Source organism: Tripterygium wilfordii, chromosome 18 (genome assembly GCF_013401445.1).
Source record: "Tripterygium wilfordii isolate XIE 37 chromosome 18, ASM1340144v1, whole genome shotgun sequence".
NCBI classification, from domain to species: domain Eukaryota; kingdom Viridiplantae; phylum Streptophyta; class Magnoliopsida; order Celastrales; family Celastraceae; genus Tripterygium; species Tripterygium wilfordii.
In genome coordinates, this window is record NC_052249.1 from 12,281,656 (window position 1) to 12,299,781 (window position 18,126).

Genomic DNA, 18,126 nt, shown 5'->3' on the forward strand with positions numbered 1-18,126 from the left:
TGAATTTCAATTTGTTGCCATGGTTAACATTTCCAAGCTCTCATATCCTACTTCAATTTGTTCCCACGGCTCTATTCTATTTGGGTTTCAATTTGTTGCCATGGTTCAATTTCCAATCTCCCATATCTAGAGGTTTTGATGGCAGAAGTGCGGAGTGTTTGTCGGAGTGCTTTCCGCACTTATAAATTCAAATCAAAATTACACAACTTCTACTACTAATCATGTGAATCCAGAGTGTTTGCCACATCAAAATCAATGATGAGTTCACTTGGTTGTTACAATTTGTGAAGCATGAAGGGCATTTGAGGTTTGTTGGTTCTGGTGAATTTGGTTAGGATGATTCTCATTTTCAGAATTTTTCAATTATTAAAAACTAAAAAAAATATGTCCGCATGTCACAAATTGAAAGGTGAAATCTGTGTGTATACCATTTCAGAAATGAAATTTTTTTAAAAATTCATTTAATTGACAAATGAGCAATTTTTAATGAATGTTTGACAGAAAGATTAACGTGTACCATTTTTTTAAGTATAAGAACTATTTTAATCTAAAACAAAGTTTATGGGCTTTTTTAATCAAAAAACAAAGTATGGGTCAATTACATACTCATCCCTAAAAATTTATACTATATATGTTAATTCAGAAACAAATAAAACGAACTTCTTTTTTTATTGTTTGAAGAGTGACACGTATGCATATGCACGTGTCTTCTCGTGAGTTGCCACTGAGATCTGCTGATCTTCACGGGATTCTGGTCTGTGTCCCATCATGGTCTCGATTTACCAAAATCTGTTCTGTACACTGAGTTCATTTCGAGCTCTACTTGGTCCTCGTTCTTGAATCGGTTTCAGCTCTTGCAGATTCTCCCTCTGTGATTCCATGGAACTCACTCAGTCACGTATCGACTCGAATCTTCTGTGTCAACCGTTGATCTTGTAGAAATCTCGATTGTATTTCCGTTGACTTTTCTGTTTCAAACTCAATGGCTCGGTCTCACTGGTTTTCGCTTCTCGTTGCACTTTCTTGCCTGGTACGGGCTCTAAACGCTAGCGATGGTGATGCTGATCCTGTTTACCGGTACGTTTCCTCTCTCTCTCTCTCTCTCTCTTTTCCGTTCGCTCTGTCGTGGTCTCTTTTCTCTCTCTCTCTCTCTCTCTCTTTGACAGTCACCGTCAGCTCTCGCATTTTAATAGCGAGTTCGCGATCTTTCTATACATAGTTGTCGCTATCCCGTGGTTGGAACTGAAATAGATGAGTTGTTTGGTTTTTGGTATTATATGGATTATTTGGATCTGGCACTTTTCTTATTCGATGCGTGTGAGTATTGGTCTTTAAGGAATACAATGTAGAAAGGAAGATTCGAGGGCTGTAATGGAAGATTTCGGAAGCACTAAATACGCATTACTCGTGCCCACAGATATGAGAAAAGGCTTTTCTATAATTAGATTTAAACTTCTTTTCGGCGAGAAAAGTTTTATTGATGGGGCAACAAGCGAGGTAAAACTCGAAGACCACATTAGAGTACGAAAAGTAGGTGTTTATTTGGTTCTTAGTGAAATCAAACATATATTATCTGTTGCTTGTGGCGTTATGTTTCTTAGATTTTGCTAGTGTATTTTATATGAACTTTGTCCTTGATGCATTTAGTTTTGATGTTTGGTTGACATTTCTTATTTATGAAGTAATTTCGAAGGAGATTTCTATTTCTGCACAGCAAATGTGAAAGAGGAAATTTTGGGACAGTTTCAGTTACTACTTTTTTATTTTGATACAAAACTTTGTTGGGACACTTCAGGTCCCCTTTCTGTGGGGTGGCACTGAGCATAGAAATAGAGTTCGCGTGATCAATAAGGACTGAGTTTCTGTATCTAAAAGCGGTAGACCATTAGGAGTCAGAATTTTGGGTGAAGGAAACTTGACATGCTTTCTTAAATTAGATGGAGACCACAAGAGAACTATATACTCTTCTGGCGACATTAATCATATGTGAATACATCAGAAACTTGTGTTGTTTGGATTTGTACTTTATTTGAACCGACCATATACCTTTCAATCTGAAACATCTCCCCCTCATAATTGCTAGGACATCTCCCATGGAGTTGCTAAGTTCCCCATTCAGTGCCATGGTCTTGGGTTCTGGCTATACAAATGTACTGTTCATCTGAGTCTTTTGAGCTGGCCAATCAATCAGTTGATAAGAATATTGCGACTTGGGAGACAGAAAAAGAACTAAAGACATACTCTCAATAAAGAGAATTAAAAATGGGTTACACAAGAAAAAAAAAAAGAGCCATAAATGCAGTGAGTTACGGTTACTTCATCCATGCGACATATATGGCTAGATTAGATTAGATTAAAAACAAAGATTACTTACCATTTGGTTTTCGGGTATTCTTCTCTTATATATAAGTGTCATGGTGGCACTATAACAACGATTTTCTTTATCCATAATGTGCCTCTGAATCTTTTTTAGGTTCTTGCCAGAACCTTAAATTTGCTTGATGTAGCAGTAGGACCAGAAGAAGTTTGCCTCTTGGGAACCTACTACTAGATGGAAACTGTGAATTGGTTTGTGCTCAACACATTCTTGATTTCTCAATTGCTGAATCTCACTTAGTGTGAGAGTCAAAGAATTTGCATAGTTCCTTCCTTTGATGTTATTTTTTACCCTGATACGAATATATGAAAGATAATATTTTTTTCTGTTTATTTTCAACACATCTGCTTGATATGCTGATTGTTGATTACATGGTTGCTATTCATCAGTGCCATTTTTGTTACTAATTGACAGTGCTTGCTTGGAGCATTGCGAGAAAACTGGATGCGCAGGGGAGAAATGCTTTCAGCATTGTAAATTTTCATCTGATGGAAAAGCTATTGATGGGCCTTGGTATCTGCAAGAGCCACTTTATTTGAAATGGAAACAGTGGGACTGCCATAGTGACTGTCGCTACCACTGTATGCTTGCCAGGGAGGAAGAAAGATCACAGGCTGGTCACAAGCCTCTTAAATATCATGGGAAATGGCCATTTCAGCGTGTTTATGGGATCCAGGTTTTTTTTTCCTTTTATTTTTTTCCTGAAAAAAGATGTTGTATTGTTGATTATATTGTTTATAGGGTCTGCATACCTTGAACATTTTTTATCCATGTTTGTAGGAACCTGTTTCTGTAGCCCTCTCTGCACTAAATCTTGCCATTCAATTTCATGGATGGGTATCATTTTTCATCCTTATATACTACAAGCTGCCATTGAGGCCAAATAAGAAGGCATTCTATGAATATACTGGCTTGTGGCACATTTATGGGCTCCTCTCGATGAATGCCTGGTTTTGGAGTGCTGTTTTCCACTGTAGGTAAGAACCCCGTGTGTTTGTTCTTTTTAACTTTTAGTATATTATATCTTTGAATTTAAAGTATCGTTATTGTTAAAAAATGCGAGGTGTTTTATTATTCTAGTCATCCACAACATCTGTCAATTTGGTGCTCTCTTAAGTCTTAACCATGGCAGAAGTTTGTTTGCCTGGAAAAGGAGTTGAGGATAACTTACAAAAAACACATGCCTCTTCTGTTTACAGTTCTAGCAAACACTGGTTTAGACCTCCACATTGATGCCTTGATGGTGTCAAGTTGTATCACCTATTTTGGTGCTTAGGAAAGGAAGTGTTATTGATCTGACATGATTAGGAAAAAAAAAGTACGTATTGCTTACTCTTTTTACAATTTCTGAACATATAGTATATTATTTGCTCATCTCTTGTTTCAGAGATGTTGAGTTGACAGAGAAGCTTGATTATTCATCTGCTGTGGCATTACTTGGGTTTTCTCTGATTCTAGCCATAATGCGAGCTTTCAATGTGAGAGATGAGGCTGCCAGGGTCATGATTGCTGCTCCATTGATCGCATTTGTGACAACACACATACTGTATCTGAATTTCTATCAACTTGATTATGGTAAGCCATCCTTCTGGGAAACTTTATAGCTGATTGATACATGGAAGTATAATCTGACTGAAACTAATAGCAAGAAGGTTTCATTTGTCTAGACATCGATTATTATAATATGTCTACATTTTATCTGCTAGGGCATGGTATTTGTTCTTATCTTTATGGAATATGAATTTCAGAATTTTAGAGTTCGAGATTCCATCCATGGACAATACCATGCGTTAAATTAGCAAGACAGCCTTACTGCCGCTATTCTTACTCCTCTTTTGCAGAATTTGTTCTTTTATTAAGGGCATTCTTCTTTTCTTATAGTTAGATTTACACTTGAATGAGCCTGAAACGCTGTTGCATATTTTTATTTCGTTTGATTCATTCAACTTTTGGTTGTTATCCATTTCAACAGTCTCATTAAGCTTCAGTTGATACTCAGAAACTTTGGCAACAAAAGTTAATACCCCAGACAAACATGGTGTTCATCTCTTTTCCATAGGGAGTATGAAGGGCACTAGAAAAGAGTACAAAAAACAAAATAGAAAAGAAGTTAATAAGTTGCAAGGCTAATGTACACGAGATTCTAATGAACTTTTTAAATTTTGAACTGTTTGGATAAGTATAAGTGGTTGGTAAAAAAGGGATTCTAATGAACACATCTATGTTTGTCTATATGTATATCTGAGCCTGCATGGATGTGTTTCTATCTATGAATAAAAGTCCCTACAGCTGCATTTTGTCAGTTATTGCATTTTGTAAATGTTGGGTTAATGAAATGGAAAGGAATGGAAATGGTTGACTTTTCATTTGAGGAAGTATCTATTATCTGTTTGTGTATTCCATTAGTTTATACTAACAAAATTCTGCTTACATTTATAAAAGTGCTCATGGAAGAAAGTGGAAAATTTTCTTTTGAAGTACAAATCTCACTTTCTTTTTGTATATTATCCACATTAACAAAATTTCCCTATGAACAAGTTAATGAGTAAGAAAAGGGGAAAGCAAGAAATCCATTAAAAATTATGTGGCATGACAAATTACATATAGAGATCAAGATTTGAAGAATAACTGAATCCAATAGAAATGCACATTGTTGTACTTTGCTATGTTCTTGGTGCTATTTTCTTACTTGGATGTAAAATTTTGTAGGTCTTAATATGAAAGTTTGCATCGCCATGAGTATAGCTCAGCTTCTTATTTGGGCAATTTGGGCGGGTCTTACTCACCATCCATCTCGGTGGAAATTGTGGGCAACAGTTGTTGGAGGAGGTCTTGCCATGCTATTGGAAATATATGACTTCCCCCCCTACTGGGGTTATGTGGATGCTCATGCCCTCTGGCATGCCACCACCATCCCTCTTGCGTATCTCTGGTGGAGCTTTGTCAAGGATGATGCTGAGTTCAGAACAACAACCCTCCTTAAGAAAGTGAAGTAGCATCTCTTTGCCTAGCACAATCTGATTGTGCCATTAATTTTATCCAAAATATTACATGAGCCTCTGAGCATGCGTTCTTTCTCTTGACTTGTTTGCATTTTTCTCAAAGGGCTGGTTCCTTTGTTCATGCATTCAACTTGGTGGCATTGGCATTGTTTCAACAGTATGGGATAGATACTGTGATGTAAGTCATGTTCTAGATTAGCATTTGCCATTTTCTTAGTGAAGTTTCTTGCTTGGTATAGAAATAACAAAACTCGTTGCAACTAAGTTTCTTTGTAAATTTTGTTATTTGCATTACCATGAGCTTTTCGTTCCGCTGGTTTACAGGGCCACCTAGCTTGCTTTTAACGAATTTTTAGGTACTTTTTTTTTTAAAATTTTTTTTATCTAGTTTGTTATTAAACTGTAGCAGGTGGCAGTTTAATGAGCGTGCTCAAGTGTTGGTCACTGGAATGATGTGAGGCTTGGTTCTTGTTATTAGCTTATCTTTGATATTTTGATTTTGCTTTAAATTTAATATACTGTATCAAATATTGAGCTGAACCTATGGAATCCTGGAGGAAAGACACATTTTCTCTGGAGCCTGTAAACCAGCAAGTTTAGTGCAATGTGCTAAGAGGGCTTCTGGGGCTAGAAAGATTACTGGTCGTCAAATACTACAATCCAAGCTGGAGGTGGGAAATTTCTTTGAGATTATTAGCAGGGTCTTTTGGGCCTACCCAGGCGAAGTAAACCCTAGACCCGTGCACCGTACCCTCCCTCGTCCACCCCACGAAATTGTTTCCACTTGTGGTCGACTACCGTTTGCATTGATTGACATGAGTAGAGCAGATTGATTTATTATGGTCTTGTAGTAAACTATATCATTACAGCTATGGAATCTGCTCAAATTTTGATATAGGTAAGTCCAAGATTGACTTTCTGGTTTCAAAATAGAAGAGTTAGCAACTTCATACAAATAATCTAACGTCAATATATAAAAGGGATTTACTATCATTTTTAGAGTGTTAGAAAAGAAACAAGGACAAAATTAAAATAATTATGGCAAACAAAACTTTTAATAGAGAGAAAATTACACTCTTTTCTTTCAATTTCATATTTCCAAATTAAAATTAGCAATCTATTCTCATAGTTTCCTTGTAAATCAAAATTTTTAAAAAACTAGCCGTTAAATAATTTCTAGCTAGTCTTCTCTCCTCCTCACTCCATACATATATAGTATCTCTTGAAAATTCAATTAAGAATCCAACCAAAATATTTTGGGATTTTCTTCGTCAAAAAACACAAGATTTGAGAAGATCTTCTCTGTTGTTTTACATATTTTCCATTAGATTTTCTCTCTAGATTTAGTAATGATTTCGGGTCGTTGTGCAGCTTGTAAGTATTTGAGGAGGAGATGCCCTTCAGATTGCATTTTCTCCCCTTATTTTCCCCCTAATGATCCCCATAGATTTGTTTCTGTTCACAAAATCTATGGCGCCAGCAATGTTGGCAAGATGCTCCAGGTAATCATCATATATATATATATAACAAACATTTTTTAAAATTTATATTGAATATTTTGTCATGTTGAAGAGCATTAATAGTGAATATAGGCATGATTCTGCTACTAATTTTGGACCCAGAAAAATTAAAATTTCCTGGATATCACTTATTTAATAATGTATTCATGACTCTGTTTCTCAGCAACTCCCACCACATGCACGAGGGCAAGCGGCAGATTCTCTGTATTTTGAGGCACAATGTCGAATTCAAGACCCTGTCTACGGCTGTGTTGGAATCATCTCCCAGCTGCATCAACAACTACACAGTGCGGAAAGCCAACTGGCCAAAACCAGAGCAGAGATTGCAGTCTTTAGCTCCCCTGCACAAACACCCCGACAACTTCAACAGATCGAACCAGATTCCGATTGCAATGACTTTTTAATGGAACAGTTCAGCAATGCTGCCCAGTTTGATGCTTCCACGCAACCCTTTCCGACGTTAATGTAGAAAATTTATCATTCCTTTGTTGTTTCTCAGTAGCATATTCATTGCAATGTGCACGGCTTTTATTTCTTTACACGATTGGACCAGTGTTGTCATGAATAAAATGTGAACCATTTTTGAAAATATTTACTTTAATCTGTCTTTCAAATTGTTTTTGAGGAGAAATCGTTAACAACTTTGTATTTGTTTCTAATTAAAAAGAACTTTGTATTTGTTTTTTTTAATAAGCGTTCTAGGCTTTGTAAAGCCTCACCATACACTTTTGTATGTTCGAAACTTTTGTCGCGGGTTTGACCCAACATACACTTGTATGTCGTCAAGTTTGAAACTTCTGTAACGCATATGACTGCTCAAGTTTAGGCCCATATCATAATCAAATATTCCAAAGCTTGTATGACATGGGTTACCAAAAAAGAAAATTTTGCATTTGTACATGGTATTAGATATATTATCTTATAATCTGTATTTACTGTGTATACTTGCTATTAGTTTACCAGCTGTACACCAGCTGTCTTTGGTCTGTAGAAGTAAGATACTTTTTGCTATTAGTTTACCAGCTGTACACCAGCTGTCTTTGGTCTGTATAAGTAAGATACTTTCTGTATTGTTCAATTTCAACAAGTCAATATTATACTCAATCTTCATGGTATCAGAGGTTCATTAGGGTTCCTATAACTATGGCTTCCGCCGCCTCTCAGATCTCGTCTTCTTCAACGGGATCACCTTCTCTAACTACTACAGACATTGGAAGTCCCAATTTGACTCGATCTACTCCCCCTCCACCTTTCTCTACTACTCTCCCTCCACCTTTTTCTTCATCCTTCTCCTTGCCGTCGCTTACTCGATCTCCTCTTGGGTACTTATCTTCACCTCTCTCAGCCCCATCTCCTGGTTTTCCTTCTCTATTTCCCACCACTACTTCCGTACCTCCATTTGACACTACTTCATCCTATATTCCCTCTTCTACTTCTTCTCCTAATGTCACTCACATTGTCTCCACCAAATTAGAAACATCAGATGACTACTCACTATGGCGAACTCAAATTCGTGGACTACTTATTCAACACGATCTTCTGGGTTTCATTGAAGGGACCATTCCTTGTCCCTCAGCAACTTTAACTTCCTTTAACAACCAGGTTTTGCCAAACCCCTCTTATTCTGTATGGCAACGAATGGATCAGACTGTTCGCAATTGGATCCATGCTACACTCTCTCGATCTGTTCTTGCCGATGTTCATATGCTTTCCACCGCACGAGACTTATGGGTCATTCTTCACCGCCGCTATCGTGACATATCTATGGCTCGTAAATTGGAGCTTCGCCAAAAATTTCACACTTTTCGCAAAGACATCAAAACAGCCGATGTCTACTGCAGGGAACTCAAAATCCTTGCTGATCAACTACGTGACCTCGACATTTCTGTCACTGACACAGATATTATTGCTCAGGGTTTAGCTGGGCTGGATCTTGCCTACAAAGATTTTGTCACTATGATCTCTAATCTTGACAGTGATCTCTTGTATGAAGACTTTCGTCGTCGATTGATTGCTTATGAAGATCGTCGTGTACGCATGGAGGACATCACCTCATCAACTACTCCAGACCACAAAGCTCTTGCTGCCAACACCACCTCCTCGGATCCACCACAGTCCTACCGTGGTCGTGGAAATTATAGGCGTGGTGGTCGTGGCCGTCGTGGCCGCAGTTATGGCACCTCTTATTCTGGTCGTACATACTCTCCTGGTGGCCGAAATCACAACAATTTTAACTCTGGCCATGGATACTCAGGTTATGTTCCCCCTGCTCATTTTCAGAGACCTTCAGGTAACTCACCTTCTCCAACTGGTATTTTGGGATCTTCTCCTCGTGTTGATGTGTGTCAAATTTGTGAGATTCCTGGTCATAAAGCAATTCAGTGTCATCATCGTTATAACTCTGCCTATACATCTGCGGACCTCCCTCGTTCTTTTGCTGCTATGTCATTTGGTGATCCGTCTGAGTCTGTTTGGTATCCTGATTCTGGCGCTTCCACTCATATGACCCCCAATGAAGGTATTTTCACAAATTCCTTCCCTTACCATGGCTCACAAAAGGTTTTAGTTGGTAATGGACAATTGCTTGACATACATAAAATTGGCACAACCACACTTCACACACCTGTCAAACCATTACGTCTCACTAATGTTTATCATGTTCCTCATCTTTCTTATAATCTTCTCTCCATAAAACGCCTCTGTCAAGACAATAATTGTGTTGTCTATTTTGATGGTTCTCTTTTTTGTGTCAAGGACAAGATCACGGGGATTCCTCTCCTCAAGTGCACCAGTGACAGAGACCTTTACCCAATCAGCTCTCATTTTGTTCAACCTTATGCTTCTGCTCTAGCTGCCACTACTACTCTTGGTACTTCATGGCATCGTCGACTCGGCCATCCCAACTCTGCTGTTCTTGACATTATCCGGCAATCATGCTCTTATTTAGGCATTCCCAAATTTTTGACCCAATGTACTTCATGTTGTTTAGGGAAATCTAAACGTCTCCCTTTTCATTCAGTTGAACATTGTACTGTTGCCCCTCTAGAGCTTGTTCATTCAGATGTTTGGCAGTCCCCTGTTGCCTCATTTTTGGGATATCGATACTATGTAATTTTTGTGGATGATTTCTCTCGTTACTCTTGGCTTTATTTTATGAAATTCAAGTCTGAAGTTTTTCAATGCTTTCGTGCTTTTCAGCTGCTAGTTGAGAATCTGTTCAGTCGAAAAATTAAAATTTTTCAAAGTGATGGAGGCAAAGAATTTGACAATCATATGTTCCATAATCATTTTACCTCCTCTGGCATTCTTTTTAGAAAATCTTGTCCCCACACCCCTCAACAAAATGGGTTGGCTGAACGGAAACATCGCCATGTCATTGAAATGGCTCGAACATTGCTTATTGATTCAAACCTTCCTCATCAATTTTGGGCAGATGCTGTCTCTACTTCCATCTATCTCATAAATCGGCTTCCTACCCCCCTCCTACAAAATCTATCCCCATTTCACAAGCTCTTTAACACCCAACCAAATTATGCCTTCCTCAAACCCTTTGGTTGTGCATGTTTTCCCAATCTAAGTGCTACTACTTCCCACAAACTATCCCCAAGATCAATACCATGTATTTTCTTGGGATATGCAACCAACTATAAGGGTTATCGATGTTGGGATCCTCTCACTCGTAAAGTCCATATCAGTAGACATGTCATTTTTTATGAAAATGATTTTCCCTATTCTACCTTGGTCTCTTCTCCTTCCTCCAATATCACATCTGAACCACCATGTCTCACCTCAACCTATACCTTTTCCTTCCAGGATCCTCCTCCACAACACATCCCTTTCTCTCCTCCATCAGCCTTACCTCTATCTTCTACAAACTCATCTGTCCAGAACAAGACAATCCCTTCCTCATTGACACATACCACTTCTCCATCTTCTGAACCTCCTTTCCCCCTTCCCATCACCTCAGATTTTCCTACTTCCACATCCTCTGAACCTCAATCTTCACTGCCACCTACCATTTCTTCATCTTCTGGTTCTTCTCTCAATATTCCAGTCACTTCATTCAATTCCTCTCATTCTTCTGTTCATTCCATGATAACTCGTTCCAAGTCTGGTATCTCCAAACCCAAATTCATTCCCTCCCTTGCTGCTACAATTAACACTGTTGAGCCAACTTGTTATAGTCAAGCAATTAAAGATCCTCAATCTTCACATGGTTATGGTAACAAAAATGATGAGTCTTCATTACCATTTTCTCCCACATATGGTGTATTTTCAATCAATAATTAGATTGTAGTGATTGCTTCATATTAATTACACTGAGTAAACTGACAAATATCAAGGTTCAGTCAAAAACAGTAGAAACTCTGTACACAATCACGAAAACAAATGGGAAAAAACAGAGAGGCAAAGCATTAAGCATCAAAGAAATGAGAAATGATGATACAAGAAGAACCACTACAAATAACGCTCAGGCACAGAAGAAGTCAACAAGCATGGAAATTGAAGCTTCCGACGGCAAAACAGGTGGTTTGACTTTTATGGCGCTCATATAATCATGCGGTGACTCAGCGAAGTTCCTTTCTTTTACTTGGACCACCTGGCTGGGTTGGCTTGGCACGGTATTAGAAGGGTTCGAGCCATTTGGAGAAATGGGTTGAGCCTTCTCACGTAGCTTGGCGAGCTCACTGGTCCAGATATCAATAAGCGCAGACATGGCCAAAAATCTTATTCTTCTTCCAAAGGTTTTTGTTTTTTATTGATTAAGATACGAAGAGACTTGGTTGGGGGGAGTCATATATATGAGGAAGTTTAAAGTTTTTGGGTGGTGGTTTTGTAGGATTGTCCACGGCGCAGCCTTACTGGCATAGTCTCTGTGTGCTACTTCTAAATTTTCTTTGGCTTTGTTTCCACTTTCCAGTCAATCCAAAGTTTCCAAAAACCACGGCAAGCCAGTGGATTATGTCAACTATGGACTCATAACGTTTCAGTTTTAAAGTATTGGGCTTACTTGCTACTTAGTCTTGGCCCTCTTGGATATTACAATTGGGCCCCGTTGGCCCATTGGTAAGGACAACACAGAGGTGCGCACGTTTCATCTTTTTCGTTGGGCACATAAATAAAATAATTACACGAAACAAGATGATTTTTGAATTCCGGTGTGCCATGTGAAACCTTGAATTCCAGGCCAGGCGTAATGTCGTTCGAAGAACAAATTACTTTGACCGGACTTAACGCTCTAACTACCCCTGGATCTTGAAATCTTAATTTCTACTATATATTAAAAAGAAAAACTGTGTAGAGAAAACAAGTCAAAAAATAAGTTGGCACCATGTGCAGGGCCCCAACGACTAGTCATTGTGTGTGTATGTCTTTCTTTTGTACATAGGGCTCACCGCAAACTCAATGGTGTGGTTCGGCAATATCTTTGTACTACGTTTAGGTGCACCTCACCTCACAGCGCCATAATTTTTTGTGACAAGTCAAACGTTTTTTGTCGGTAGAACTCACCTTACAGCATCACAGCTTTTTACCTCGCAACACCTCACAACACTCCCAAACGCTTACAATATATGTTACCATAATTTTTTGTGACACGTCAAACGTTTTTTGTCTGCAGAACTCACCTTACAACATTATAGCTTTTTACTTCGCAGCACCTCACAACACTCCCAAACGTTTACAATATATGTTGAATTGTCCCACGTAATCAAATTAAGTCAGTTATTTTATTTTAGATTAATGTACAATGTAAACGTTAAGTGATTTTATATTAATATTATTAGTCATCTAATATAATCGTAATTTAGATAATCCAGACGCACCTCACAACATCGCATCACAGTTCTAAACCTCACAGCACCACAATTTTAGACCCACAACACCGCACAGCAGTTCACAACACGGCCAAACTGACACATATATATACATACATATATAGCCTACCAACACTCCTCCCATAAGAATCGAACCGAAGACCCGGGCAGGCACAAAAGGACTTGTTATTGTGCGGGGTTAATTGGCATAACTTTCCTGTAAAATGAAGCAGAATCCTTATTACAACAGTAGACAGCATGATTATATTTTGTACGTCACACACGTGTTTCAGATGTGTATGAACTCAAATCCACACTATGCTGACTCAGCAAGTCTAGCAGGGTCCCAAATGTTCCCTAAAACACCTAATCATATCTCTTTGAGTAGTGGGATCGCACGATTTCCTCTGATAACACCAATCCTTGCTGGTGTTTATTAATTGAGTAAACAATTCTTGGGTTTGATTTGATTGGGACCTAGGTAGGTGTGACTGAATCACAGTGTGACTTTCAAAAAAAGTAAAATTATGAATGGTGGAGGCTCAAGAAAAGAGTTTAAGAGATTGTAATCCAATAATTTTTCATAACGTGGAGTAGTACTACTAGTGTCTACGCCCCATGTGTGTCTTGCTTCGCCTCTATATCGAATCTTGGGATGTAGACTAATTACCAACTTCTCAACAGGTGATTATTTTTCATGAAGGTTTAAAAGGGTAAATCTCGATTAACTACCGGATGATAGCATAGTGATTAATATCTCTAAAGTTAAATTATATGAATTCAAAAAGTTTTGAGTTCGATTTTCATTATGAGTAATATCTTTGTCGCCACACGTTGAGTTTTAACCTAACTTATCATATCATCAAGTAGGAAATTTATGTTCAAGCAAGGTTTGATATCCAGAATTCAGACGTATATTGAATATCCAATGATAAATTTGTAGAGTAAATTAGGTGACTCACATGTGAAGCAGCCAGCAGTTTCAAGACTAATTTAGTACCTTATGGAAAGCATGAATTAATTTATTTCATTAATAAATTGGCACTTTTGTATTAAGTATAATTTAGTACCTTAGGGATTGTTTTTTAGTTAATTAATATTGCCCATTCACATTGAGAGAACAAAATATAGGCATTCCATACTTTTAAAATTAATATCTATGTGTAGAACAACTCTTCCATATCCCACAGGCCACCAATAATCGTGTGTGACAAATGAATCATTGGTTGAGTGACAATGACTTTGCATGTCCCTGACTTCAAGTCATGGGTTCTAGTCTCACCTCCTCCTGAATATTTATAAGGAGGTGTGTGGGTTTAGTATGCCCCTGCGTGAGCTTGGTTTGTGTCCCTGTGTGAGCTTGGTTTGTGCCTCTTGTGTGGGGCCTGTTAACACATGTATTTTCCTAGGTTTGATCTGGTGGTGTGTCGTATATTACATCTGTACTTGTCCTCAAAAAAAATAAATAACCGTGTGTGGATAAACATTTCAAAATACTACGCCCTACAAGCATATATTCATTGCGCACTCATATCCATGTACTTTTCCTAAAAGTAATAATAAAATACATTTTTTTTAAAAACAGGGATTTGGGTAGGGATAGAATTTGAATCTACAATTTAATGGATGGGTGATCTCTTACATACAATATAATTATCGTTCAACCAACGACTAACTTACAAAAAACTAAGTAAGCATAATGCATCATAAACCGTCTTATGAATTCTAATACTTTTTGTCCTAACTATCCCAAATATTTATATAGACATGTACGACTTCATATGCATCATATAAGACATGTAAGATCTACGGTTTTAAATGGTTCATGTAGGTCCAACTCAGTTGTTAGCATTTTTTTATGCATTATTGGTATAAGAATTTCCACTTTTTTTTTCCCCTCAAACTTTCTTCTTTAAGAACCAAATTAAAGGTCAAAATACCATTCTCTGCTTACACATGAAGAAAATGGGAATAGGTTCCTCACCATTCTCTCCTCTCATTTGCCCAGTCATCTATCTCCTCCTCCTCTACCTATGAACAAAATCCTCCTTTAATTTTCTCTTCTTGTCTCATGAGTAGCTAGATGATAAAAGATTCATCCTTCCCATCAGCTTAAGCTCTTGGGATAGACTAATTAAGGTCGTCTTAGTTGTTTATGGGGGCGGGAGTCTCGTGTTTTTTAAGAGAGGATAATGGAGAATTGACTTCTCCGATGAAACTTAATCTCGGCGACCTACCGGAAAGTTGTGTTTCGGGTATATTTATGTATTTGGATCCGCCGGAGATTTGTAGATTGGCTAGCTTAAACAGGGCTTTTCGTGGCGCTTCTTCTGCTGACTTTGTGTGGGAGTCAAAGCTGCCTTCCAATTACAAGTTCCTTGCCAAGGCAATTCTTGACCAATCTCCGGAGACTTTGGGGAAGAAGGAGATTTATGCAAAGTTCTCCACACCCAATTTCTTTGACGGAGGCACCAAGGTACATAATTCTTCATCTCTCTTCTCTTCAACACTTGTATGTGTGTGTGTGTGTATATATATGTAAGCATTAGAAGATGAGTTGACTTTGTTGATTATGTGAATTTTGGTACAGCAAGCATGGTTGGATAAGAGTAGTGGTAAGATTTGCCTATCAATCTCATACAAGGCGTTGAGAGTAACTGGTATTGATGATCGGAGATACTGGAGTCATATCGTGTCCGAGGAATCCAGGTGAGAATATACGGATCTAATATTTTCTTCATCTTATAATCATGGATTATTGGATAAGATTAGATGGGTTAAAAGAAAATTATAGTTAATCAAAGCATTTAGTTAGTGTCGGTTGCCTTGAAGTTTTGGTTCCTGAAAATGACATACAATCGAGATATTTCTTATGGAATGGATCGGATATTCGGATCCTTAACAAAATCAAAAAAGGTTGTCGTTGTAACTCCATGGAAACCTAGTTTGTTTATCTGGTTTTTCGAATATGGGGTGATATTACAAAATATCTCAAATCATGCAAATAATATTGTTTTAGCTTTCAATAGTGAAATAAAAAAGAGAGGAAAAAAGAGGACTCATTCAAGGTGAATATATTAGAAAATATATTTATTATTTTAATACATCCTGTCATTAATTATAGACTACGTCATATATCTATTACTCGTTACTTGCCTTAAGATCGAAGTATTGCTTTTGTATTCTTATTCTTGATAGATGAATGACTTGGTGTTATGAGTCATTGACTAAATTGATTGAATTATTGTTCACGCACCAATAGCCAATATTAGGCTACCCCACTTAATATCTAAATCCACTTCAAAGTGTACCATGTGAAATGGATGACAAATTTATTGGAAATCCAAATCAGAACCTAGACACATCTCTCAGCGTCACGGGTCCGCACGGATTTGTTCTTCATGAATCGTCGTCATTAGTTTTTAGCCCAGAAAACGCGTCACTTATGTTAGAGGTGCTAGAATCTTACATATATATCACTTGATTGAATTATGTCAATTTAATGTGGGATATGGTCTTGACATAATTCATCGGTTGTTAATTGCTCTATCTATTGAAAGATGGTTTAAGACGCACAGTCAAAAAATACATTAAATGCCTTGTTTTTCATCCCTAATTAAATGATTTTTTCCCAAATGTGTTGAACATATTTTTTTTTTTTTGGATGTGTAGATATCAAGCAATTGCCTATCTTCAAAAAATTTGGTGGTTTGAAGTGGTGGGTGAGGTAGAGTTTGAATTCCCACCAGGAACATATAGCCTCTTCTTCAGGCTACAACTAGGCAAATCCTCAAGAAGATTTGGTAGGAGGGTTTGCAATGTTGATCAAGTCCATGGCTGGAACATTAAACCTGTCCGATTCCAACTATCAACATCCAACGGCCACCGTGCTTCATCGGAGTGTTACTTGCATGAACCAGGTGAGTGGCATCACTACCATGTAGGTGATTTTGTAGTGGATGGCCCCAACACTCCAATGAAGATCAAGCTCTCCATGATGCAGATTGATTGTACACACACCAAAGGAGGTCTATGTTTAGATTCTGTGTTTATATACCCAAGTGAGATTAGAGAAAGATTCAAATAGTTGTCAATTAAGATTTGATTTGGAGTTGAGCATATGAAAGTCTTGTAGAACAACTTGGCATTAGCATAGTAGTTATATTTTCGGACTTAGAGGTGACAGATCTTTCAGGTCAAGAGTTCCAATTGGTAGAACGTAATTCTTTGGGATTTTTTGAGTTCTGTGGGCCGATGGCAGGGGTCTACTTCTTAGAAGGGGGTTAAGAGCTTTATTATGAATTTCAGCCCAGCCTTACTTGAGCATTAAGTTTCGAATCAGGACTAAATCGTTGGCCCACTGTGCGTACAAAGTGGTCATCCCAAATTTAAAACTGACTCAAGAATTACAAAGTGATCGTTGGATTAGAGTCTTTCCATTTAAAAAAAAATGTCTTGCAGGAAAAGTGGATAAAGATGGATGGTGTTTTGTTTTTTTTCCCCTTTTGCCTTTTGTTCCACCAACTTTCTACATTTGAAGCTAAGTTATGTGCAATGTGCAGCATGCAGATTTCTTCTGTTTTTGCTCTAGCACTGAGTGTTTATTAATTAGGACTTGTTGAGTGTTTTGTTAAAGGTGTTGATCCTTGATAGTGAGTGACTGCACACTAAGATAAGAATGAAATGCTCCAACATGAGAGTGAGATGTCTAAATCCCATATAGCTAATTCAGTTGTGAAACGCACAGCATGAGGTCACTTGGAGAGATAAGGAAGTTTTTGGAGTGATAAGGCATAGAATTATCCCTCACATGCTTACTAATTGAAGTGATAGGTCAAGTTCAAGTTCATCTCTACTAAGAACAAAGTGATGGCTTAGCTCAGCCTCAATCAAAGGGTATCTTGTTAGATGGGTGCTACAGATCGTGTCTTTCAACAAATTCTCCAACAAATTGAAGTGTGCTTATCATTGGTTACTACACCAACAACCATCATTCACCAGACGATAAGAAGAGGATCTTTCCCTTTGTTTTGATGTTTTATCTACTCAGTTTATTATTAAATTGAGTTTGTATAAATAAATGTAAAGAGCTACATTGCACAGTAGTACATTGAGTAATACAAATCCATTCTACCAGTTTATGTCTCAAGTTTACTAGTTATAGTTCTTCATTTTCTTCTCACACAAGCACCAAAAAAACAAAAGGAATTTATATGGTAAATTGTCCTTCAGAACTCTGCACCACTGCAAAAACTTTGTGAATTCATTGGTAATGGGTTTTATGGGCCAAGTGGCCAAGGAGTGTCACAATCCATGGGCCACAGCTGTCTCAGATTGGCCACATTCAAGTTTGTTGCCACTTCGCTATACTTATCCCAAAGGTCAAAAGGCTAGACCCCACAAATTGATAG

General features: G+C 37.8%; 3 protein-coding genes across 3 annotated transcripts; all 3 read left to right on the plus strand.

Moving 5' to 3' along the window:
• The first annotated feature begins 737 nt into the window (after positions 1 to 737).
• LOC119984181 (post-GPI attachment to proteins factor 3-like) lies at positions 738 to 5,708 on the plus strand. Its single transcript, XM_038828009.1, has 5 exons — positions 738 to 1,077; positions 2,792 to 3,053; positions 3,158 to 3,354; positions 3,765 to 3,952; positions 5,087 to 5,708. The coding sequence occupies exons 1-5, from the start codon at positions 983 to 985 to the stop codon at positions 5,371 to 5,373; spliced, it is 1,029 nt and encodes a 342-aa protein (XP_038683937.1). The 5' UTR covers positions 738 to 982; the 3' UTR covers positions 5,374 to 5,708.
• Positions 5,709 to 6,287: 579 nt separating this feature from the next.
• Positions 6,288 to 7,794, plus strand: LOC119984182 (LOB domain-containing protein 24-like). Its single transcript, XM_038828010.1, has 2 exons — positions 6,288 to 6,881; positions 7,063 to 7,794. The coding sequence occupies exons 1-2, from the start codon at positions 6,729 to 6,731 to the stop codon at positions 7,366 to 7,368; spliced, it is 459 nt and encodes a 152-aa protein (XP_038683938.1). The 5' UTR covers positions 6,288 to 6,728; the 3' UTR covers positions 7,369 to 7,794.
• A 6,851-nt stretch (positions 7,795 to 14,645) lies between these two features.
• On the plus strand, positions 14,646 to 17,851 carry LOC119984401 (F-box protein PP2-A13-like). The gene is made up of 3 exons (XM_038828323.1): positions 14,646 to 15,191; positions 15,306 to 15,424; positions 16,388 to 17,851. The coding sequence occupies exons 1-3, from the start codon at positions 14,871 to 14,873 to the stop codon at positions 16,800 to 16,802; spliced, it is 855 nt and encodes a 284-aa protein (XP_038684251.1). The 5' UTR covers positions 14,646 to 14,870; the 3' UTR covers positions 16,803 to 17,851.
• The last annotated feature ends 275 nt before the right edge of the window (positions 17,852 to 18,126 follow it).